General features: G+C 37.8%; 2 protein-coding genes across 10 annotated transcripts in view; both read right to left on the bottom strand.

Annotated features, from left to right (window-relative positions):
• Positions 1-840, bottom strand: part of NSUN3 (NOP2/Sun RNA methyltransferase 3) — a 37,248-nt gene extending 36,408 nt beyond the window's left edge. Inside the window, exon 1 of the mRNA XM_068955412.1 lies at positions 733-840. Within this exon, the coding sequence (XP_068811513.1) occupies positions 733-840 (108 nt within the window). The remainder of the gene's footprint in view (positions 1-732) is intronic.
• Positions 841-5,009: 4,169 nt separating this feature from the next.
• Positions 5,010-25,005, bottom strand: part of ARL13B (ARF like GTPase 13B) — a 53,706-nt gene continuing 33,710 nt past the window's right edge. For 7 of the 9 annotated variants that reach the window (XM_009675041.2, XM_068909080.1, XM_068909138.1 and 4 more), the window contains exons 5-11: positions 21,016-21,121; positions 17,766-17,968; positions 15,582-15,678; positions 14,127-14,352; positions 13,622-13,735; positions 13,099-13,167; positions 5,010-7,346 (exon numbers count right to left, since the gene is read on the bottom strand). In XM_009675041.2, the coding sequence (XP_009673336.2) occupies positions 7,270-7,346; positions 13,099-13,167; positions 13,622-13,735; positions 14,127-14,352; positions 15,582-15,678; positions 17,766-17,968; positions 21,016-21,121 (892 nt within the window). In that variant the 3' untranslated portion in view covers positions 5,010-7,269. Of the gene's footprint in view, positions 7,347-11,316; positions 11,361-13,098; positions 13,168-13,621; positions 13,736-14,126; positions 14,353-15,581; positions 15,679-17,765; positions 17,969-21,015; positions 21,122-25,005 lie in introns of all 9 variants that reach the window. The other 2 variants (XM_068909107.1, XM_068909115.1) reach the window with 2 other exon arrangements.

Raw genomic sequence — 25,005 nt, 5'->3', positions numbered from 1 at the left:
AGTGGCTAATTCAGCTGGAACGGGGCTTAAGGAAAGGGTGAATTAGCTCTAATGTTGACAGGATTTGTGAATGAGAATTCAAATATATAAATCAATCCAGGAAATATCTTCATTATAAAGACCTTTAAAAAAAAAAAAAAACCCTTTCAGCAGTGGATATTTGTAAACAGGTAAGGGGAACACTCAGCGTCTGAAGTCAGGACTAAAAACCTAACAGCTAGGGGCGGCTACCAAATTAAAAACGCCCATAAAGACGCCGCAAAAAAAAGGGGGGGAGGGGCGCTTAATAAAACCCCGCAGTCAGGTATTATTGCTGCTCGATGCTCTCCGGACGCTTTGTACGCCGCGCTGCCCTAACAACCGCCGCCCACCAGCTCGCGCGCCTCGCCGCCGGCTTCCGTTAACGGCCGGGAGGAAGCGCGGGCGGCTGCGCAGGAAGAGCTGGGGGGGGGCGCCGCCGCCATGACGGCGGAGCTCGGCGCCCGCCGGTCCGTCAGCAGAAGTCATCTCTCGGCATTCCCAACAACGCATTTTGCAATCGCAAAGGGCGAAGCTTCAGGCAGCGCTGCCTCCCCCCCCCCCCCCACTCCCCGTCTAACACGCCGGTTGGTTTTCCTAAAACCACGCTTTCTGGGCCCGCAGCGCTCGGCCACCCGCTGCCCGGCGGGGAGGGGAGGCGCTGGGGACGACGCTACCGCTCCGGCAGCCGCCCCGCTCCCCTCGGCGCCTCACCTGCTGCGGCGCCCGGGCGGCCCCGCGCCCCGGCTCCGGCGCCGCCCCGGCAGGGGAGCGCGGCGGCGGCGGCGGCAGCAGCCCCCGGGCGGCTCGCGGCAGCCGCATGGCCGAGACGGGAGGTGGGAGGTGGGAGGCGGCGGGCGGGGAGCGCGGCCCGGGCGGGGCGGGGGCGCCCGGGGCCGCCCGCCCGGCGTCCGAAGGCCCGCGCGGCTGCTTTACTCTCTTCGTAAAATGCCTTTGCCTTCTGAACTCCTAGGAGAAACATAAAACTTTTACAGCGGAAGGCTGCCTTTCCCCCCTTACCCCCTCCCCCCCCCCCCCCGTTTCCTCTCTCTCTGTCTGTTCAAGAGATAAACCAGGATTAGGAAACAATCTGACCCCTCTATTAATCAACTTAAAAAACTGGTCCGCCCCCCAGAGCCTGCTCAGTCTGCTGCTGCCAGCCAAGCCCTATCCCATCTATTTTTTACCACTCCACAGTCCTGGCTGGCCCAAATTTATGCAGACTTTGCAACTTACTTTTCCACAACTTGCTCTATACCACACCAGGGATCACTTCTATTTTAGCCTGCTGCTATTGTAGATAAAACAAATCACCAGAAATTTAAGAATTAACTCACACAAATCTCTTACTCAAATGTTCAGCTAGCCTGGGCCTGCTCTCTGGGAACAGCATCCAGCAGAGCCAACAATCCCTACCTAGCTCATCAGCTATTCGTGTTTGAGTGTGAGGCTGCCAAGACACTGGTTCCTCTTCCCAGCACTTCACCAAGCTGTTTGTCAAAAAAGAAATGTGAGAGGCTGCACAGAACTGCTGAGACCTGCAGCCTCCTCCGATGAGAAGGCACTCGGATAAGCCTTATCTTGCTGCAAATTTTGTGGCCTCTCGAAATTAAGTCTCCGCATAGCCACTTTCTCTCAAAAGCTTGCTTGTCTATAAGCTTTTGCCGATTCCTTCGGTAAGAGCAACCCTTTTGGAAGCAGCAAGTTCTTTTAATGCTAGTTTCTCTGAATGGGCTACTCGCACAGCTTCTGCCCAAACAGCCTCTAACATCCAGAATGGAAAGCAGTGTAAAGGCAAGCGTGCTGTCATGTAAATAAATATTTGAGTTTCAGGCAATGACTAATGAATACTAAGAACATTTATGCAAATTATCATAATCAAACTTGAAAGCTTATTTAAAATGTTTCAAGCAGGATTCAGAGAAAGAGCCGGTAAGCACTGTGTTCCCCCTTTATGTCAAACATGAAAGGATACCAGAAAGGGTTTTTGATAAATGAACTGTACTACCAGATATGGAACAGTAGTGCTGTAAAAGTACAGGGCTAAGTTCTCTGCAACTGTAACTTTGCCAAAACCAATAATAAGTACAACAAAATACCTACAATAATGAAATTTATTTTACTTTTCCATTAAAACAGAAAGTATGCTGAAGTAATCACCTTACCCTAATTATAGACCTATATTCCAGTTGCAGGTGGTGCTGCCAGTGTTGCTTACTGTGGCAAAAAATATTTTAAGTTTTGCAACACACATCTCGGGAAGCCCACAAAGGACCTAAGGTTGCTTAATAGCAACACCACCATCACAAACCAACAGACAGACGTCTTAACACTAAACAGCAAATATGCTCCACAAGCAGTATCTCTGTTGAGTGCTATTGTTCAAGAGATGGATTGACTTTGGTGGGAATCAACTTCAGCACTTCTTTAATGGCAGGCTACTGCTCCTCTTAAGAAAAAACATCCAAACCTATGTGATTTCTGTCATCTAGGAAATTATACTTGCCACAGTGAGTGACCACGTGCATGCCTGCACACCCAGTAAAAAAACAAACCACAATTTGTATCATATTTCTACAAAATCAAATATTACTTCACAACTCCACTGTAACTTCACTCCATAATTCTCATAAACTAACACATTTCCTCTAAAAGCAAGTTACCTTTTCTCAAACTTAGGATTACTAGGCATGTTTTTCCATTCAAGAAAGCAGAGGAAAGGAGATGGTATAGGCCCTGATATTATCAGAGGGTGGAGGATGGCTCACGTATCTTGAAATTAGTTAATATTCAGAAATACCACCAACAGTACACGAGCCTCCTCAAAGTCTAAAGAACAGCAAAGACATGTCATTAATGTGACTTCTGCTGTTTAGTTCTTAAGTGACCACTGCTTCATGGAGCAAGCACAAATTCGAAGTCTTCACTGTTGTTGGGTAGTAATTTAGAACTATACAAGGAAATAGTACTCTTGCTTCCTATATTAGGACAGATGTTGCAAAAACTTACTAGTTGTTATGAAACCCAAAATCATGCATAACTTAATATAATGAGCAGCATATACAGTTTTGGATCGAAAATACACAGGATTAAAAGACCATGTAAATTAATGCTATGTTGTAGCACTCTTTGGGAAACTTGCTTAAGACTGTATTTTCCTGTGTAATGAGCATGTTTGGGCACTGATTAATTTTAGAACTACTTTTTAAAGCAGCAAATACAAATGTTGGGAAGACTGACTAACCATCAGTTTATTTGAGGTTTGCAAAAATCTACATTCTGAAAAGGTTTTTGAAGTATATGTATACACCTCACATTTCTGAGGCTCCTCTTCTCTTTTTCCTCAGTCTTCCAGTCTAAGATCTAGTGATTTTAGCTTATCAGTGAACCATTACTTCAATAGCACGGCTGCCTTATTCGGGCCTGCATGGCTCTGTTCGTCTTCACAGATTTAACCCACTTACTGGACCTTGATTTAAGAACTTTGTATCTTGTAACTTTCCCCCCATCTCAATCTTTTCACTAGCCCAACAGAAACAGAATTTGAGGTGATGAAAATTAACAGTCACTGGGGAGTACACAAGTGGTTGTTGACCTCTCCATAGCCCACTTTCCTAAAACCTTGTGGAAAAGCAGAAACTTTGTTACCATAGACAGGTTGCCAGAGCAATCCTAGGTAAGAAAATAGAGTTTGTCTGAATGGTGGGGCGGAAAAAAGTTCTGTTCCAAGATAAACTTTGCTCCAAATTGCATTCCCTTTTAAAATGCAGTTCCCAGCTCCATTTAAGGATGCATCTGCTATTAAAGGGGTATTTTGTGTTCAAAGCAAGAAAAGCAGTTTAAGTTGAATGAACCCCAGAAGCTAGGAAGCTAATAGACAGTACTGTGACATTAGTGGATAGCACCCTGAAGTTAGAGCATAAAGCTTTCAGTTACGATATTGAAACATCTTAGTGAAAGGAGAAAAACACTGTTTAAGGGTTACTAAAAAGAAAAAAAAAGAAGGCTATGCTGCTCTCTTTGTTACTGTCTATCAACATATTCTAGCCTGACATCAGCTATCCAAAAATAATTGCTTCCAGGAAAAGAACAGTTACCACTGGAGAAGAAAATTAGCATAAGACTACTCCCGGCAGCCGTATTTTAAAAGTTCTCCAAAGTCACAGAATTGAGAAATCCATTTTTAAGTGGCAGATAAGCCTCCAGAGGATAGTTACAGTTCTTCAGGCTTCAAGGGAAAGATATTCACCTCAGCCTTTATAAAGCTCATGTACACTGCACACACACTGCACACACCCTGCTGAAGGCCCACTGGGTGATTTACGTGCTTAAGGATTGCCAGTTAGACTTGCCTCACAGGCCACTCTGTGGATAACAGAAGTGTGCCTTGCTGCTCCCATCTTGATGCTCATGAGAGGGCTCACAAGAGGGCTGTTAGAAAGCCCACATCAGCTGGCCAGGGCTGTTAGAAGCCCACATCCGCTGGCCGCTGCAGGGAATGTGCCTAGAGCTCCACCGGGACCGTGGATCTGAAAGGACATCTCACAAGATTATCAAACAGCTCCCTCTAAAGTCCCAGGGCTTCTGTCCCACCTCAGTACGAGGATCCCTCCCTTGCTGTGAATTATTTACATGGAGAAATCACATCATAGGAACGAAACTTAACATAATGGACATCAAATACATCTGCCCATAATAATAAAATTATAGGTATTACTTAAAACCTTTAAATTTCTGAGTAAGGTCCTTCATTCTATGCATTCTAGGTTTAGGCTAAAAAGGAAGAAAATAGTGAGAATTCCTTACTTTGAAACAAAGATTACCTTTCTACATTAATTCGGCTCATGAAAATTACCATTCCTTATCTTAGAAGAGACATACTTCACATCATTGTCAAAATATGCAAAAATTCCATCTACAAGGACTCTATTTTGTACTTTTCAGCAATGTAAAATGAGACTTGCAGCCATTAAACATTTATGACTATACTTGCCTCAAAAAAATGTAAATTTATTATAATATGGGAATCATTGATGTTGTGCATTAGTTTTATTCTATACATACATCTCATCTTGAGCAAATAAAAAGTCAAGGTAATATAAAGGACTGAAAAACTACTTTTGTAAGTAATTACAGTGCATATTTTTAAACAAAAACTGTATGAAATTTTTTTTAGTACTTTGGTCGCATTTAAGTATAAATTTATCTTAACAGCAGAAACAAAACTGATACATGTGTACACACACACACACACAACATACATAACACGCATTTCACATATAAGTTATCAACATCTTACATTTCCGTTTTTCAAATTTTGTTTCCACAGCAGTATTTAGCTTTATTTTTACTAAAGATTTCTATTAATTTATTTTAGATTATTTTTAAAATAAAAGGTAATACATTTCATGGAGATGAAGCTGTAAAAAAAAAAAAAAAAGCCTACAACGGTAGAGCTTTCAAGCCAAAGAATTTAAGTGAAAACAGAGTTAAAGATAGTAAGATTGGGACTGCACATGTAAACTTTTATGCAAGAAAACCCCTCCTGTAAAGGTAATGTTTATTTAAAAGGAAAATGACTAAGTCCTGAGAATAATCGAACAGAACCATGTTACTGGAATACAACAGACGTGTTCCCATGCCGACAGTCACAAACAAATTGCTTCATACTTGCACTAAGCTAGCAAACTTGGAATAGTCCTCTCCACCCATTCCAAACTTAATATTATTTTCTTAGAACTGACGATTTTTTCAGAAGCATACTGTTTAAGAATCCTGATTAATATTATCATTTAAATTAGTACGGTAGATAAGTTTATTTGTATAACTAATTGACATAAGGAGCAAGTGTCAAAGCCTTCGCGCAAAGATTTCAAATGTCAGAGTGCTGAATATATATGCTGCATCGATTTAACATTTACTGAAGTCATTTGGAAATATCATGTTATGGAAGATTGAGAGTATACCAGAAAATCATCAATTAATCCTTCTTCAAAAAAACCTTTGATTAGGACTTTCATCCTTGCTGTAACTACGTGGCATAACTATATATCTTTACACAGTATACCAATGGTTGACTCCAGTGTAAGAGAAAAACCAGCAAATACAGATCATTTAAATGGGAATAAGACAATTTTAACCCCTGTTGTTTACATATCACTCATATCTGATTTTTAATGGAAAATTAACATATTACATGGACTATTATATATGAACTTAAAATTCTAAGTGTTTTTGTTTTCAAGACGGTATTTTAGTGTTATCTAGGTGAAAAGTGCTAGAGCTTATATGCGTGTGTTGGATAATTCAGTTTTCTATCACAACTGATGACTGAATTAGTGCAAAATTTTGTGCGTGCAATTTTTTTTTATATGGTATGGTAGACAATACTATGTTCAGCTAATTTTTTTTTTTAAACTTATTACCTACACCCAACTCAGTTTAAAAAAAAACTAAGAAAGAAATTCATAGTAGAACTTTCAGACAATTCAAATAAAATAATTTTGTGTAAAACATATTTATCTTTGACTTTCCTTTCTACTTTTCCCCCTTCAGGGTGCCAGAAATATGAAATATGAAACTGCTAATGTAATTCCTAGCAAGAGGTATTGCTACTGTAGGAGAAAAAGAAAAAGAAGTCAAACATTCTCTTCATATGTATTTGGCTATCAACTTCCTAATGCTTTCATTTTATTGAGAATAGATATTGATGTCCACTCAAACTTTCAAATATTTTTATAAAAAGTTAGAAAAATATAGTCAAAAATTTGTTGCATAACCTTCCTATATTCATTCTAACATACATGAATCTTACAAAATGCTTTAGAATTAATCGTTAGCTGCAAAAATACCAATCATTGCTCAGTACCTGGAGAAAGGATTTGATGAGAACACACATTCCAATATTACATCATCCAAAGGTATTTTTCTTCAAGTTTACCGCTACGCATTTTAGCAAGTAAACCCCCAAAATACTCAGTACCGTGTTCATATGAGCATCCTTCAACATACATACATTACTTGCTTTCATGCTAAATCTTGAAGAAGTGCTGGTGAATGTGAATAGTAGCTAACAAGTGAAGTAGAAAGTCTGACGAACTAAGTATGACGGAATTAACTCCAGGTTTAATTGCCACCAAGTTCTTATTTTGCAACAAGCTGATAGACTGCAATTAATTTTCCTTCGAGGGCAAAAACTGTTTCAAAAAACATTTCTTGATCGTGTTTTTTTAAATGTTATCTGCGATCCGGTTAAGCAATGACATCATGGGCATCACTGTTGGGTCTTTGGCGTACAGTCAGTGGGGGCAGAGGTTTTCCATAGAAATCTGCATAAGAAACACCAGAGAAAGAAAACACATTAATCTACCATTTACTGTTTCCCTTGCTTAAAAGGCTGTTTAACTCAGAAAAATTCATGCTGCCTTAACAAAAGGTAGGTAGCCTGCAAGTTTAGAGCTAATTCCTACAAGCTATCTCCAAACACAGTGCTAATCAAGGTCCAGAGGTATACTGGTACATTTTATTATGTACGCATCAGCATTTGCAAGATCAAGCCCAAAAGTAATTTATAAATATTCTTAAAAATAAGAATGTGCAAATGTGCAAAGAACAATTGAGAAAATGAAGTATCAGAACTGGAATGTTGCTATAGCCAAGGCTGCACTGCAACACAGTTTTAAGTGACAGTAACTTTATGCAGCATCCAGAATTTCAGTATGATTTCTACATGACAGCTATCCTGACAGCCCTTCTAACTTTCTAAAAGAGCTATCTTAATTTTTAGCCGTAAGTGCAACATTTTCTGTGGCAAAAAGAGTTCAGGGGAAAATGGGAAAATTGTTCAAGAAAAAGTTATTAAGTACACTAGAAGAGCATAAGAAGTATTCTCAAACATATGTTATTGATATAAAAAATACATGCAGACTGGTACATGCAAAACATTTCACAAACAGAAGAATATCAAGATGGTGACTGAAAACAGGTAGAACTTAAGAAAAAAGTAAAAGCAGCTTTTTGAGGCATTCAAATCTCAATTTCAGTTACACTGACCACCACTCCCCTAACAAAACCTTGAACCAATGGTGGCCTGCCAAACACAAAATTCCGCTTTAATAAATGATAACTGTCCACATTCTAACTCTATCTACCTATGCAACAATCAGCATTTCTAGGCTAAAATTAACAAAAGCAAGCAAGTTAGATAACATTACTGTAAGACTATATGTACATGTTTGTAGGATCAAGGCTTTAGTTATCCTTAAATTTCTTCAGTAAAATAACATTTTTGTAGACTGTCACAAATCCTTTGACTTCAAAAGTTGATTCAGTGTTACAGCAGCATGAGAAAAGCCACAGAACTGCTGTTGATATAATGATATCAACATATCAACATGAACATATCATGATATGGTATATGAAAACTTTTACAATGACTGTTTCTATCATGGCCTGTTGCTTAAGGTTGCTAAAAAAAAGGAATTTTAAGAACAGGACTGTCAGACAATTTCAATTCCTGTAACGAGAGAAGTTTATCATTCTTGCAAAAATATCTTCCAGTGGTAATAAATTGACAGTCATTACCAAGCATTGTGCTAGAACCATTAGCATGGCTGGCAAATTGCAGTCTTTAATAAAAATAATTGTATAATTAAAGATTTATATAATTAACTATACTGCCTGTCAACTCTGCCTAAACATCCAGCATAATGTTCTCTGATATGAATGACACATAAATGACTAGATATATATCCTAAACAGCCTGATCACTAATACTTACATTTTTCAGTTTGCACATTAAATCATTGTTAAGACAAATTTATGTCTTTGACAGCTTTTAGTAGTAAAAAACAGACCTCTGCAGGTTGTTTTAACCTCACACTACACTGATTTTATATATTTCAGCAGTAATGTCACTACCACATATCTGTAACACTTTCAGAAAAAATCATTGAAAGATTAAAAAAGAGAAATAACTGCTGTCCTAAACTGACAGACTTTCACTAGAGTGCATGGGAAAATTGAGAAACACTTATTCCTGTGGTTTTTCATGGACTCACAGAAATCTATAGTACAAAAACTCATATTTGTTCTGAAGCTTAAGAAAGTTTAGATATTTGACTTGCATTCATGAGCTATCAAATTGTTCAGTGATATACTCTTGGATGTGGAGTTTGGCCAAGAGTACTTCAGAAAATAACGTTTAAGCACAAACGTGGCTCTTGAAACTTTTAAAAACAGACTGTTTAATTTTGACTGTTTATTACTTTTTTCTTGCCTACACTACACTAACAACTTTATCTGGAGCCCTGCCAAAAGCACCCATGGGCATCCTAGAGGTATTGTGATTTTTCAGTCTGGTCCATATGAATCCCACTGTAGGTGCTCATTTTGCCCCACATACCAAGGCGTTCTAGCCACTTAGCCAATGACTGTTTGACAAAGGGAAAGAGTTCTACAAATTTCAGTATCAGCATAGAAAAGAGTTCACCCCTTATTAAGCCTCAGAGGATCCAAGAATCCACACAGAAGAAAGCCCTACCAAAATCCCAGGTAAAGGAAAAACTTTCACTGCAGATCATGCCTTCGAGACATTTATGACAACTGATCATGAAACCAATAAAGAAACCAGACTTTCTTATTTTATAGAAGTTGAATGCCAGAAGAACTTGAGACCACATTTACAGTGAATTTTAGGCAAGGCTGGAAAAATAAAAAAAAAAACCCTAAACTGATTTATTACTCTGCTGAAGAGACAACTCACAAGAAAGTTGGTTTTCAGGAAGATGCAATTCAGAGAATGTTCTGAATAATGGATCAAATTTAGGCTCCACTGTTCTTAGGAAAACTCTAATGAGTTTCCAAGCAGAAACAGGTTCTGTCTCCGAAATAAGTAAAACTCACGGAAAAACACTACTAGGTGATGGAAAATGGGCAAAGACAGATGTCAAGCTAACAATCAGTGCAAGATGGATTTCAAATGGTCCAAGTGAAAAAACAACTGCTTCAAGCAAAATAAATAATTGATGCTCCTTGATAATCATTACCTAACTAAAGTTTTGACAATGCTGGACCATGCATTTCAAGAGCTCTCTTTTCATTTATAAATATTTTTCTAACAGATACTTTCTTGCTCTCCAGGATTTTCTGTATCACTTACTAGATAGCAACTTTTTAAATACTTTTCTCTATCACTTACTAGATAGCAACTTTTTAATAAATCATCAATTACTGACCCCACTCCCATTCCTTGGTAAGAGCAGCAGGGGTGAATCTTTTGAGTAGGTCAAAAGAATGGCTTCCCATATAAAACCGTGCTGGTAATGATTTGGCCAAGGCCTCCTACCATTCTGCAACACTTCTGCCTCTCCAATGTCAGGAAACTACAACTAGCAAAGAAAGCTTCTTGTTGCTTGATATGAAACACTGAGTGAGTTTTGCCTATCTTTCACCTATGTGTTCCAAAACTTGGGTGTCCTCAACAAGAATATGCATGCCAAATGCCCTACTGAAAATCTTGCAGGAGAAAACAGTTGTTGAAAAATCTAATAGCATTTATTTTGTGGTGGTTTGAAAGCCACCGTTAAAGTAGTCATTAGCACGAAAGCCTTAATCCTAGAGTGAAATGGCACTATTCAAAAACGGTACAGCAGGAGAGAGATGTTAATGAGTAACTTCTCATTTTTCTGTATGCAACATCCAATGCAGGGAGAAAGCAAGGATTTCTTCACAATGTTAGTTAACAAAGGAAGATTTTGAAGGCTCATAGAAAGAGCCTAAGGACAGAGTACCGAACAAATTCCACACTGACAGGTTGCTGAAAATGATCTTCAGTTTCTACCAGATGAGAAACAATTTGTGTAACAAAAATCCCTCAGCACAGGGCATTTACCACTATGCTGATCAATACAATTCCTGAACTTCCCCCTTCCCCCTCCAAATCTCTGAGAAAAGTACAGAAAAACAATGTTTTGAATTCATCTGCAAAGTTCTGAGCACTAAAAATTTCCTCTGACCTCAGTGGTCACACCTCTGGTCAAGAGAACTTTATCCTATCAACATCTTTTTCATCGCTGGATTCCAAAATACTCTAATTATTATCCCTGTTTTATAAATGGAATAAAGAAGCAGCACAGACCTCAGGCGATTAAGGTTACACAACCTGTGAGTTGGGAACCTAACTTATAACTATTTTTACCCCTTGTCTCACCCATGCTCTTACTACAAAATGCAATCTATTTAGGCACAGATCAGATAAAAGCAGAGATTATGACCCCTTCCCTTTCTTCCCGTCCCTACCTCTTTGTCTGGCTTTTCTTTCTTGCCTTCTTCTCTCTATACCCCTTAAAAAAAGAGCAAGATGGTTTTATGATTAAGAATTTCTGAAATACAGACTACAAATTACATTTTACCCACATGAATTGTGTTCCTGTCAAAAATAAATATGTAGGTTTTAGAGCTCTCATTTGCCCTTTGGGCAACTTCTGATTACTTGTGGGTTGATTATCCTTCGGCAGAATAAATGTTCTGCGAGTGCAGAGATGCTCCATGTTCTAGTGCTTCAGGACTTCAGCAGGTACGTCCACACGGTACTGCGCTACATGAACTAATCAGCTCAAGTCAAGGCTAAGCTCAAGGATTGCTGCAGTCACATCGAGCTCTTCTCTCTATAAATTCCTCAATTAAAGGTCTCTTTGTCCAATTTGTATGAGGATGCCCATTGTTTTAGCTGGGTTATCCTCCCCTGATGTTACTCCAGATGGTCCCGATTGTCTCCATATTCACTTGGCTTCTCAAAACGTGAAAAGTTATAATGTAACAAAAATGAAGAATTTCCTCTCTAAAACTGAGACGAAGACACAATATCAGCTTATAAAAAACAATCTTCCACGGTCTTCCATAAATGGAAAATAGCCATTATTAAAGAGAGAAAGCATTCGTATCAGAAATCTATGTACTACACATTGACATTTCCAGCTATTAAACTTTTTTCTCCTACCAGTCTGTGAACTTTCAGGGACGCTGGCTCTTTAAATAAAGCAGCAGATGCCGGTCTTCATCACTGACATCCCTCCTTGCAGATCAACAACCTAGTTTTCAGTTGGAAGCCCCACCTTCGCAAATTTCTTCTGGGCTTTTCATCAAAGCTGGGTTTCTAGTCCCTCATTTGGAATTTGTAATTGCTAAACATAAATTTAGAGGTGCCCACAGGTCTTTAGTTTTCCTTCTGACAGAAAAACACCTCCAATGGTGTTGACAAAAGAGCTTGCAGACTATACTTTTATAACTGTATAGAAACAGGAGGTGTGGATGGAAGAAAACATGAATTTGCTCAAGAGACAACACATGGAATCAGCTTATACCCAGCAAATTCGTCTGGAAGTGAGTAGCGTTCACAGAACTACAGAAATACATGCAGCCAGTTTGAGATCAATATTGTGAAGTGAATTGCACTTCCAGACTCAGATCATGAGCAAGATCAGTGTGGAAACAGAAAGGCAGCTCAGTGCAGAACCAGCCTGGATGTGGAAGGACCACTGTGGATCCCAAATTAATAAACCCTGGTAACATGATTCTCTGCAAACCTGCTCAGATGTTTCTGCAGTATTCTCTCTGATAAGTACCTCAAAGCTTTTCCACTATCTGGGTAACTCAACTCCCATCCCAAACGCATCAGATAATTGTGAACTGTCTACCTATGAAGAACTGAAACATACTTTGAAAATTTTACTTTGAATGCACTATGTGTTTGGACATTTGAAGTAACTAGTCCTGTTATTTCTTGTTACAATACAGTGCATGTTGTTGCGCAGAAAGCGTCAGGTCATTAATGGCATCCGATATCCCATGCCACTTTTAACTTTGCAAGGGAATCTGAGAGAACTTTTTTCCTTAAAAGAAGAAATAAGACTTGAAAAATCAAAAAGATGCTTTCTACTAAGCAAAAGGGTTAGCTTTTGGTCAAAGAAAATTGGCATTTAGAAATTAAAAAAGATGAAGAGTGAAATGAATCTATAGAAGTGAATAAACGATGGAGAATGCTTTTAAGAAAGTTTTAAAACCCAAAATATTTTAGATTACCAGCATGATGTGTTTCACCAAGAGGCTCAAGTTTTCGAAGTCTATTAACTTTGGGAGTTCCCCAGCCAACTAAAGGAAAACAAAGACAGTCAAAATATGTCACTACACTTGGTTCTGAGGAAATGCATGAAGCTAGTGCTCTTTAGAGAAACGAAACCATTTAGAAATGGAAAAGTATGTAATATATTATGTATCTGCTGTATACCGATGAAATAGTTTTACAATAAGCCACTCTACCTTTAAAAATATTGATATTTTTAATCATTGTTTTTTTATCAGTCAATAGGCAATTAACTGATCGTTTTTTTGCGAAATTAATAACATCTCCTGTGAAACGGATCAAATCAACACTGCTGAGAGTTCACACCATAAAGTGGGAAACTACATGATTCTCACAGAGGGTAAGTTTTAGTAGTACATTTTTGTAGGAAGATCATTTTAGTTTCACTATGTATAAATGAATATTTTAAAGGCTTAATTATCACAAATTGACACATCAATTATAATATATTAGGATGCTAACCTGGTGGAAGAGGTGGAGGTGGCGTAGAATTTTGGGGAACAGTATCCTCTGCATTAACAGGTTCTACCCGGTGGCCCCTTTTTAATTTTGTTTTTTTCTTCTTCTTGCTGTTATCTATACCAGAGAGAAGTAAAGCATTACATACCATCCAGTTACATCTACAGAATATGTTATATCATTTTTTGATTAATACGTTTCAGTGAAATACATCAGCATTTTAAGTCCATACTGAGATACTCAGTTCAGCTTGGTATTGATGGAAACTGGACCACATATGTGACTACGATAAAATGGACCTAGCTTCAGGTGTAACATCAACCACACCAATAAATACACACTTGTTTGATTTTTCATTATAATCACCTAATTATGCATATGTTTGCAATAGATTAAATTAGTATGTGGTACCCTGAAAAGTAATGCAGACATAAGCAAGAACTATCTGAAAAACAAAATTAAATGAAATATAGTAAGGAAACAATTATATTTAGTTTTGCATTTTTACCTGAATCAAGGCATTCTGATGCTTGCTGCTCATTCTCTTCTTCATGCTGCAATTCCTGTGTAGATTTGCAAGTTTCTAGTCTATTATCATTTGGTTTTTGGCTACTGCTAGTGGATAAATGCTGCACATCCATTTGTTCCTGCCCTGTTTGAGATTTCAAGACAGTGGTGGCCTTTTCACTCTCCAACCTTTGCCACTTCTTTTCCTTTTCAATTTGTTTTTCATTCTAACAAAAAGTATAAGACATTTTTTACAACTTTTTAATACTATAAACTGGCTAATAAAGTCAAAATTCCTAAAAGCATTTTTTAATATCCCAAACGTAGCATAGAAAAGAATTTCAAATACTAGGTGAATGAATTAATGGAACAGTTAACATTTCCAATATGCCGTCGAGAAAGAAACAAAAGGATTAACAGCCAAAGATATGATCTTTAGTTTTACAAATGATTGACATGCATAGAGGTTTACAGCCTGATTTTTTTTTTTTTTGTCACATGAGAAGTTGCTAGCTGTATAAATGACATGAACAACCTTTGCAAGAGAAGATTAGAAAGCTCCTGATTTCTTCCTCTTCAATTCTTTTGTTTTGGTTAAAACAAAACACACACACACACACACAGCTTTTAAGTATCTGGAAAATACTAGCAAGATTTCGTCAAATACCAATTGTGTAATACAGGCTTGATACAGGTTCTATATCACAAAATCAACAGCTTTGCAATACTCACAGCTATATCCTCTCTTCATACTCTGTATGATATTATGAAATCTATTATTGTACAAGTAGCTGACTTTACAAGATATACAGATATGGACTCTTTTGTCCTGGAGAGAAGTAAGCGTTTGAATTACTTCCTGGGAGAGTCTGTGAGAGTTTACAAATGTTTCCTGAAATTATGCCATCTCAAGTCAACTGAAAGAAAAATATGTTGCAACAAATAGAAAGCCAGGAACTACCTGAACCCAACTACAGAGGTTGAGGAAACTTTAAATATGAATCTGCTTTCATATTTCAAAGCTAAGAAAACCTTTTCAATTGTTTCAGTTCAATAGAAAACAACAGGCTGCGTTCAGAAAAGTAGCTGAAGTTGGCAGAAAGATTTTATAGGACTCACCACATCACTAAAACACTTAGGAGAAACTAAAGGACCTCAAATATTTTCACTCCTGCATATCCAATAGTTTAATCAGGAAATGTTTTCAGTCATCTGTTTACAATATCTTGCTTTGACTGTGTCTACAAAACTTTCTTGCTCTGAATCAATATTAAGAGGTTTTCTTAACATGAAAGCATTGATTCAATGCACACAAAACAAGACTGCCAAGATAAAAAATAGTACTGTGCTTACAGGCGTATAATAATTTTTTCAAATGAACCATGTTTCTCATTACCTCTCAGACATTTGTTAGTGGTAGGTCTAAAATGATCCAGATTTCCACATATTCTCATACCTCAGAGATTACAGTAGCTATAGGCTGGAAGGGGTTTTCAGAATTCCCAGGGCCAAAGTCTGCCTCATCAGGTACGCTTCTTCCTTCTTCTCTTTCCCTTTGTTGTTATTGAGGTTTTGTTTGTCGTTTTAGGGTTGGTTTTTTTGGTAGGTGAGGCGGGAAAAAGAACAAAGCATTACGAAGAAGGAGAACCACACATTTTACATAATAGAGAAGACTTATTAGGTTACCTAATTCATCCTCCAATTTATGCCAGCTGATTTTTAGACTATGCTTCCATAATTTGAAAATGTTCTACAAAGAGTGCTGTGGCAGGATAACATCGGTAGAGCACAGACACATTTTAAGGCAGAGGCAGAAACACAGGCTGGTATATGCCAAGATGTTCAGTCAGCATTTCCAAAAGTGGAAACACTTTCTGAGGACAGGATGTAATGACAGAGCACTTCTGTAGCTGAAGGGTTTTTGATTGCACAGAGGTATATTGAAATATTCACATCAGTAATCCATACCTTCTGTTACAACAATTGTTTTAAAGTATTCAACCATACAAAAAAATCTACCTGGTGAAAAATGAGACTAAATCTAAAATTTCTTCCTCTATGTTTAATACACCTCCACTTCACCTAATGCTAGATTCTCCTTAATATACTGAAGAGACAACTGGTGACACACTGCTCAGTTTACAGAGTAACAGTTAGGGAATCCTATTTGTTTCTGCTAGACTCAGAAAAGTTCAGAAAGACAGGTACTGCTGAGTGTACTGTTGTTGCAACAGTACTATTTATTTTGTATGGACCACACCTCTGTGTAAGAAATTGTATTAAAAGACTAGGTATTAAACAACAAACCAATAATAAAATATATTCTTATCAAACACTTCTATTCAATAGATCTGACATCACTTAAACACATGAAGTCACCGTTATGCATATTTTACAGCTGGAAATACTGAGAGGAAATAACCCTGAGTGGCACAGATGGGAATAAAACTGAGATATCCTGATCTACCTATGAAACCACACTACCTGGAAGAAATAGGTAGTACTATATTAAGACTTACTAGCACTTCTTCTCTTTGACTTTCCATTAAGAACAAGATGACTGTTACTAACATTTTGTAGCAGTCTGGGGAGTTATTAAAAACATAGACTGAAATAGAAATTATACTTGAATTAAGAATAACCTAAGTCTTCCTCACAGTAAGAAATTGATTTGAGGCAAATAGCCAAATGACAGTTACATGCCATCTCTTAAATCTGAGACAAGCCCTCAGCTACAAGTGAAAACAGCAGAAGTTACTAGTTAGCTTTCCTCAAAGACACAATAAATTTAGCAAAGCCTATAAACTTTTAATCCAATTCAGATCCAACCAATTTTTCCATTGAACACACACAATCAAGAAACACTAGGCAGTTACAGAATGTATGGAAAATGTCGATATCATCGGGCAATCCCTTCGAGACATTTTTCGCAGTCAATCTTCCTCTCTACACCTCCCAACATGGCATAAATCCAACACAATCCAATATGGTCACAGAGTTTGTCTAAGCAGATACACCTAGCGGACTAACAGTGTGTGCACTTTTGTATCAGCTTTGTGAAACAGGTATGAAGACTGCGACAAATTCCTTCCAAGTAAACTGTGCTAATCACAGTTATGCTGCTGAAGTCATTCTCTTGCTAAAGTAAACCAACTCAATAAAAGCACAAGCCAAGAGACTCCACAGAATGGCTTGCAGTACAGTAAGTGAGACCCACAAGTCTCCACATATACAGGGCAGACAGTGAAGGTGCTTAGAAAATTTGGAATAATAACCCAGTAAGAGGCTTCACATCAACCTTTAATACAAAACAGACTGCTGATGGGATTTACGGATTCACAGGGATTTGAAGAAGTGTAATAAATGACTTGCACTGATTCCCCTGTGTCATTTTATGTCCCTCTATGCATCCTCTGCTAGATATCCTGAGGATGACCAAGCACTGCATTGAATACAAGTTCAGCATCTAGTCTTTGATATGAGTTACAGAGTCAGGTCCTTACTTTTAATATGGAGGTTCTTCGTTTGTAAGCTTTAAATCCTTGATAGCTTGGTTTCCATAACCCTCATGTTCAAGAATGAATCGAGTATTTTAGCGTGAGAGAGGAGAGGGAAGCAGGAGAAATTACAGAGAGAATACCTTTCTTCTCGTATTCGTCTCACTCGCTCAGCTCGTTCTTGTTTCTTTTGTTCTTCATATGCTTTTTGTTCTGTAGTGTCTCTTTGGATGCGCTCGTTTAAGGCATCAAAATCTTTTGCTATGATGTGTAGGAGCCAATATAAGCCCTTTTTTATTGATTTATCAATTTTTTTCCCACAGCCCATGACAGCTGAGCAAGGTTCCTGTAAATACATTGAGGAGAAGAGGAAGAAAATTATTTGTAGTTCAGATTAAGTTACTTGGCTAAAAACAAGAACTCAGCCAAATTACTGCTTCCTGTAAGCTTGCAAAACATTGAGAAGTATGCAAAATAAATTTGCATGTAAGTATTCTGTAAATTTAAGAGCTTTTTTTCCAAGATACGAACCACATTACTACTACCAAATTCCATTATTTCCAGTCTCATTCCAAAAACACTGCACAGAAAAATGTTTGCATGTCTTTCTATAAACATATATACACACACATCTGTTGTACATTCACCTAGTGCATGTATATCCATACATACAAATATATACACACCTGTTTCTACACCTATCCATTTCTATGCATCTATCTGTTTAGATATATACATTATCAACCTCAAGCATATGTGTTCTGTCTTGCTGCTATTTTACAATAGCCCAAATTATATTTATCTATTACAACGAAAAAAGCATGTATGTGGCAGGGGGAAATATGATATACGCCTTCAAATATGCAAGGGCTAATTGCAGATGGGAAAAGAATAATTTGTTCTTCATATTCATGCTCAAGAAGGCAAGTATAATGAGCATAAACCAGAACAAAAGAGATTTGGTTAGAGATAGGGAAAAACTTCCTAATAAAAAGCTGTTTTTAAAAACGTAATGCATAAACACATCATGAAATTTGTTACATTGAGTTGATTCTAGTTTAGAACATGGAAAGGATTAGACGACCTCTCAAGTCCTCTTCAAACCTGTTTTCTAGGATCTTTTGGAGCACTGTATGGATCTCTTAAGCTGTTCTCTGAACAATAACTGAATAGGTTATGCTATTTATTTGAAATGAAGGAATAATATTTCACATTGATTGTGTTCAGGATTTGTTTTCATAACTGAAAGAAAGAAAAAAAAAGGACTAAATCTACAATGGCAAGACCTACAACTTCTCTATTATCACTACATTTTCAAGCATTTAAATGGTACCATAGTCAGATATGGTACGCACAATTTACAGCAGAAAAAAGAATTCTGACATATTATGCCCCGCAGAGTGCCAATTCGACTTTGTAGCTTAATACAGTCTGAGCTTCTCTAAATTAAGGTTCAAATATGAGCGTTGCTGACCATGAAACACTACGATATTCTCCAGCAGAACCTAAGTGGGGAGAAGATGTATACACAAAAATATTCCATCTCTGTGAGAAGACTAAGATAAGATAATAGAGAGCACTGGGGCAATTTTTTTCTAGGTTTACACAAAGGTTATTGTTGCTTTAATTCAGTTATAAAATATACTCAAGAAAAAGACAAATTCAGTCTTTCTCAGTCATTCTCTCTGAGACCGTGTAGACTGTGTGACAGTGAGACAAATGACTCTCTACATTTGCTTTAATATTTTGCAGGGGAATTTAAAGATTCAGAAGGAAACTGATTAAAAGAAAAAGAACAAACAGAAGTTTTTTGGGTGCCTGCCAATTTTTATTTAAACCTTTTTGCTTCATGACTCCCTGTTCAAATTCACCCTATCTGTCATCACACTGAAATACCCTGGGACCAGGTTTACCTTTAATGAGCCAAGCAAAGAAGCGGCCCATTTTAGCAGGGAAGACCCTCAGTTGCTCTCAGCTCAAATTACTTACAGAGTATACCATCTAGTTTCTTTGTCAGTTACACCACAATAAAATTGGGAATGAGAATAACATTTTATTGAAATATGCCATTAATTTAATAATTCGATAGCACTGGAAAATAAGCTAGAATCCTTGAGATCTGTTTATTTTAATAATGCTTTGCAAGAAAATGTTTTTGCCACAGAAATCCCTCAAAGAAACCCTGTCAACTGTATCTTTTATAGATGAACACAAAAAGCTTATATAGGAATGAGTTCCCCCAAAACCTTGCTTTCCTTTTTTCATTCTAGCTTGCTATTTTTTATTTTCATGATTGCTTATGAGGCGTGGTACAAAGACCCTTTACTGAAGAAAAACCCTTAAAGAGTTGTGACATAATGGTAAAGCTATGCCCCTGCTATCACCCAACTTCCTAGAGAAAATAATAGAACTTTGTACTAGTTCATGAATCTTGCAGCTCTCACTAGGAGAATTAAAAGACTTTAAATTTTAAAACCCAAGAATCTGATGGAACTGTTCTGTAAAACTACCCTCCCCTGTTGTTAATAGTCTCGATATATCTCAGACCATCTTTAAAGAGTTTCTTACTGCAATTAGAAAAAGATTATTAAAGTAAACCCTATGAATACTTGGCTAACAGACTGGGTGGTTAAAAAAAAGCCTTAAAAAGACTTCAAGGACTGTTGAATAAATCATCTGTGATACTGATCAATATTAAGTAGCCTCATACAGCTTTTTGTTGGTTTCGGGGGAAAGGGATTGTACGATTTTTTTTAACATGACTGTGAATACTAAATCTGAAATGTAGTTATTTTAGGATAGATATTAATTAGCTGTAACAGTGTTCTTTTGTGACTACTGCGCTGGGAATTAGATGCCCCAAGAATTAGATTAAGTTCTTACTGCTTGCCAGATGGTAACTCAGACTAAATGATGGTGTTAGCTGTGAACAGAAATGAGACGAACATCACATCTGAACAGAGTGGCCTTTCCTGAATGTCAGCACAGACTGATCCCACTTCCTACTTCTTTTTAAAGAGAGGTAGAATACTAGGCCCGCCATGCAATTAAACAAGTTTTAAACCACATCAGCAATTAATTATTTTTACAGGGTTTCAGAGTACTCAGCAAGTACACTTTGAGGACCCATATAATGCAGAATCGTAGCGACTTCTTGAACAGATCCAGAAGCAGAATGACAAGGTGAATACTGGGATTGTGTGCAAAATGGATATATATATATATATATATATATGCTGTATCTACACTGGGATGGTAGGGCTCCAAATTCGGTTTTACTCTGGCACAATTTGGCACAATCCTTTACCTCCTTGCAAGCATTACACATACATACAACCTAAACCATTCTGTGATTCTGTGATTTGCAAATTAAGCATCTTAGAATGTACTTACAATTTGACATAGACACTTGTGTTCATTGACAAGCTTTTCCAGAGATAAGGACTCAATTACATCTGCTTCTGACAGAGCTCCTTCTCTGTCCTGCTTATTTGCCAGCCTAAAGGTCAAAAGAAAAGAAACATTCAGCATCCTGACCCAGGAAGGTTAGAAAGAGATCAGATCCCCAAAACCACGTTTCTGACAAAAGTAAAAAATAGAAGAGGAAAAAAAAGAGAAAGTAAAAAGAAACAAAATGAGAAAGCTCGTTTCAGCTTTAATTCTTAGTTATTCTTTCTACTTAATAAAAACATGTTTGTCCATACACCAGTTTCAACAGAGATACTAAAATTAAATAATTACCATGCACCCATAAACAGAACGATTATATTTTATAGCTAAGAAGATGGAACTGCTTTACGTCCAAGGCTTCGCAGAGCAATCTGTTGGGGTCTATGGATCGAAGTTCAGAACTTCATATGTGCATTCCCCTACATAACGCTGCTTCATGATCATCTTAGGTCTGTATACTATCCAGAATTTCTCTCTGACTCTAAACAATTTGATATCACAGAATCACAGCATGGCCAAGGTTGGAAGGGACCTCTGGAGATCATCTAGTCCAACCCCCCTGCTCAAGCAGGGTCACCTAGAGCACATTGCACAGGATCGCATCCAGGTGGGTTTCAATATCTCCAAGGAAGGAGACTCCACAGCCTCTCTGGGCAACCTGTTCCAGTGCTCAGTCCCCCTCACAGTAAAGAAATTTTTCCTCGTGTTCAGATAGAGCTTCCTGTGTTTCCGGTTTGTGCCCATTGCCTCTCGTCCTATCACTGGGCACCACGGAGAAGAGTCTGGCCCCATCCTCTTGACACCCTCCCTTCAGATACTTGTATGCATTGATCAGATTGCCTCTCGGTCTTCTCTTCTCCAGGCTTAACAGGTCCATTACATATGTAATGTTTTGAACCTGCTTTTCCTAAGGAAACCTCAGAGCTCAGAGGCACAAACTTCCACAAATCTCTCTAAAAGACATACTGATTATTAAATGGAGGGAAGAAAAAAAAGCATATGAAACACAAGTATTTTGCAAGATGAAGCGCCATCATTGTCTTACTTCTTAGAGATACGCTAGCAAAAAGGAACCCAAAAGAAAAACATCTCCTTAATTTTGGGGGACTATCATTCTTGAACAGACTTGTATTCCATATTCTCTGTAACTGCATCCAGCAATACCACTGGTAATATGTATTTTATAAAATTTACAAAATTTACAAAACCCATCTGGAATACCATCCAAGGAATGTTATTTATTCTTTTACACTTTAATATGGGCACAGGCTTTGAAACAGAGGATGTTATACTCCTTTCAACCCTGTTACCAAAGACTATTAGGTACATAAAGAGGGCTGCCCAGCGTTATAAGCGTCCCAGTGCTTAAGTTCTGCACCTCAGCAAGCTCCGTAACATGTTCTAAATACAGACAAAAAAGTTACTTCCTTTTATCAAAACTAATTTTTGAATCTGTTTCACTGAAAACTCCTTTATATCATCTGAGACAGAAAAAGTTTTCAATCTAAAGCCCTATACGGCATAACATAAACTACATGTAAGAAACAGCAAAGATGACTGCTAAAAACTGTGTGGAACCACCTCTCAAAGAAAGGCAAAAACTTGTCACTAATTGGGATTTCCTCTCAGCTATCTATCTAAGTAACGATTTTCATAAAGCTCACAGGACTTGTATATCCTTGAGACCTCAGTTTCTCTATTCAATTGGATTTAAAGTGGTCACCATCCAAGAAAGCAAGATGGATTACAGGCAACATGATTATGTAAGACGCACTTCTTTAGGCTAAAACCTTCTCAGGTATTCCCTAGTGATAAGTATTTATTCTCCCAATAAATTCATTCTACACCTGTAGATTTTTAAATACAACAGAAAGGGATAACATTGTTAAAACTGAAATAAAAGACTGCATGAAACAATTCATAGAAAATGACAGAAAAAGATTAACTAGGTAAGTCTATGTATTCAGGAACGTAAACGTGCAGTCATGTTGGCCTGATTTTCTGAGGTAACTTACAGGCAAATTTTAGTAAGAATTTTAGAATTTTGGATAGAAATCCAAAATATGTTTTTACAGACAAACACATAGGAAACCATTTCTGTTTCTTGGGGATCTGAGAGTTCTGTAAGAAATAAAACTTGACAGGAGAGGTCAAGTCAACAAACTGTTGTTCTCATCTTTAATAAAAAGAGTTGGTGACAACAGGATACGTAGTATTTTCTTTTCCATCAGTTGTTTCTGATTAAACGCTAGCTATTTTTTAGACCCTCCTCCGTAACAATATTGCCGCATGGCAAATCCCTTGGAACTGTCAAAAAGTATTAAGTAATATTTCACCAGCATTAGTCTACTCCTGTTCAAAGCTACTGCGTTTATGCATGAAAACGGGTACTGTTTGCTTTGAACTGACGTAGAATGTTTTGGAATATAACCACACAACGCAATGTGATTTTGTACTTTCTACATAGTCATAATCCAAACTAAGTGCAAAATCTGCAAAGAAACGTACTGCGTAGCATTAGAGATTCTGAAAAATGCAGTCACCTCTCTCTAAACAATTTCACCAAAACAATGTTCTGAAATTTTAGCAATTCCCTTCCATTGCAAGAAAACTCTGATTTAGCTTTCTGGATAAAATCACAAGTGTTTGGCTTCTGTGAACACAATGGCAGATGGTTTTGGAACCAAACACCATATTCTCTCTTCTGAAATCTCACGTCATCATTAACTTACATGCTTTAGGGAATGCTAGGCCAAGGCTAGTATGTTGGATTTATCATATTCCTGCCTGGGAGGGAACAATGGTAGGAATTTACTTCATAGTTAGCAGAGCTCGCCAGCACCTCAGCTTCATCTAACAACTCATACAGACTCCCTCCCATTTTCCAGAACTGCAGTACGAGAACCTCAGTTCTTAATTATTTTACTCCTAAGAGGGCTTTTAACCTCACACAGATGTAAAAAGTGAAAACCGTGTTGCCTTTACAGCTCAAGAAAACCAGCTTGTCACCATTTATCTTGCATACTATGAGATAAATGACCACCACCTCCCCTCCCCCTGCTTTGATAATCCATTCCCATTTCTCAAGGAAGTCAGAGTACAGTACTTTCCGCTCTGTACGATTTAGTGCAGAGCTTCCCTAACCGCTGTTCAACACTTACAGAACCCAGGACATGTTCAGTATGCTTATGATACTCCAGTACTATTCCTTCTTACCAACCAGCCAGAACAAGCAATGTCCTCTTGGTATTTGGAAATGCAACAAGACCATAGCAAAAAAACAGGGAAAAACTAAAATGAAATTGAGGAAAGCTATGGAAAGTAATTAAAAGATTGAAAACAACTATCTACTTCGCTCATTTAACATATCTTTGTCCCAGGTTGAAAATCTTACTGCACTGCCCCCTAGTCTCTCAAAAAGCATTCCTCAGCAGTGCTGTGAATTCCTATCTATATCTGACTGAAGAAGAAAATATTTGAACACAGACTTTGTTGACATAGCCTATTCCTTTCTCACCTCCAGATTAAATGACTGCAATATTTGTTAAGTTATCGGACTACACATTCCTCCAACCACAGCTGAACTAGAAGGTAATGTCAGTAAGCTGTATAGCTCAGTATGAATACAACACTACTGTCCTGTAAGTTACAGTGCCTGCTGAGTTTTAACCTCTAATACAGTGGAAAGCAAAAGATTTCTCTTCTTAGGCAACTATCTTTCATTTTCTTCACAGCGCTCATGTTGCAATAGTGACTGTATTCAATAAATGCTTGTGAAGTGCTGTATCTGGATAAGTAACACATTCAAACAGAGGTCTCCAAATTACGTTCCCTAAAAACCGAAGCGATTTAACACGGGTTATGCATTCCATGTTGACCTCTCCCCCCACCCCCCGCCCCTTTTCAGCCTTTGGGTCAAACCTGTAAATGGAG

Source organism: Struthio camelus, chromosome 1 (assembly GCF_040807025.1).
Source record: "Struthio camelus isolate bStrCam1 chromosome 1, bStrCam1.hap1, whole genome shotgun sequence".
NCBI lineage: Eukaryota > Metazoa > Chordata > Aves > Struthioniformes > Struthionidae > Struthio > Struthio camelus.
Note: the sequence above shows the minus strand (reverse complement) of the source record. Positions and strands in the feature narration are given on the sequence as shown.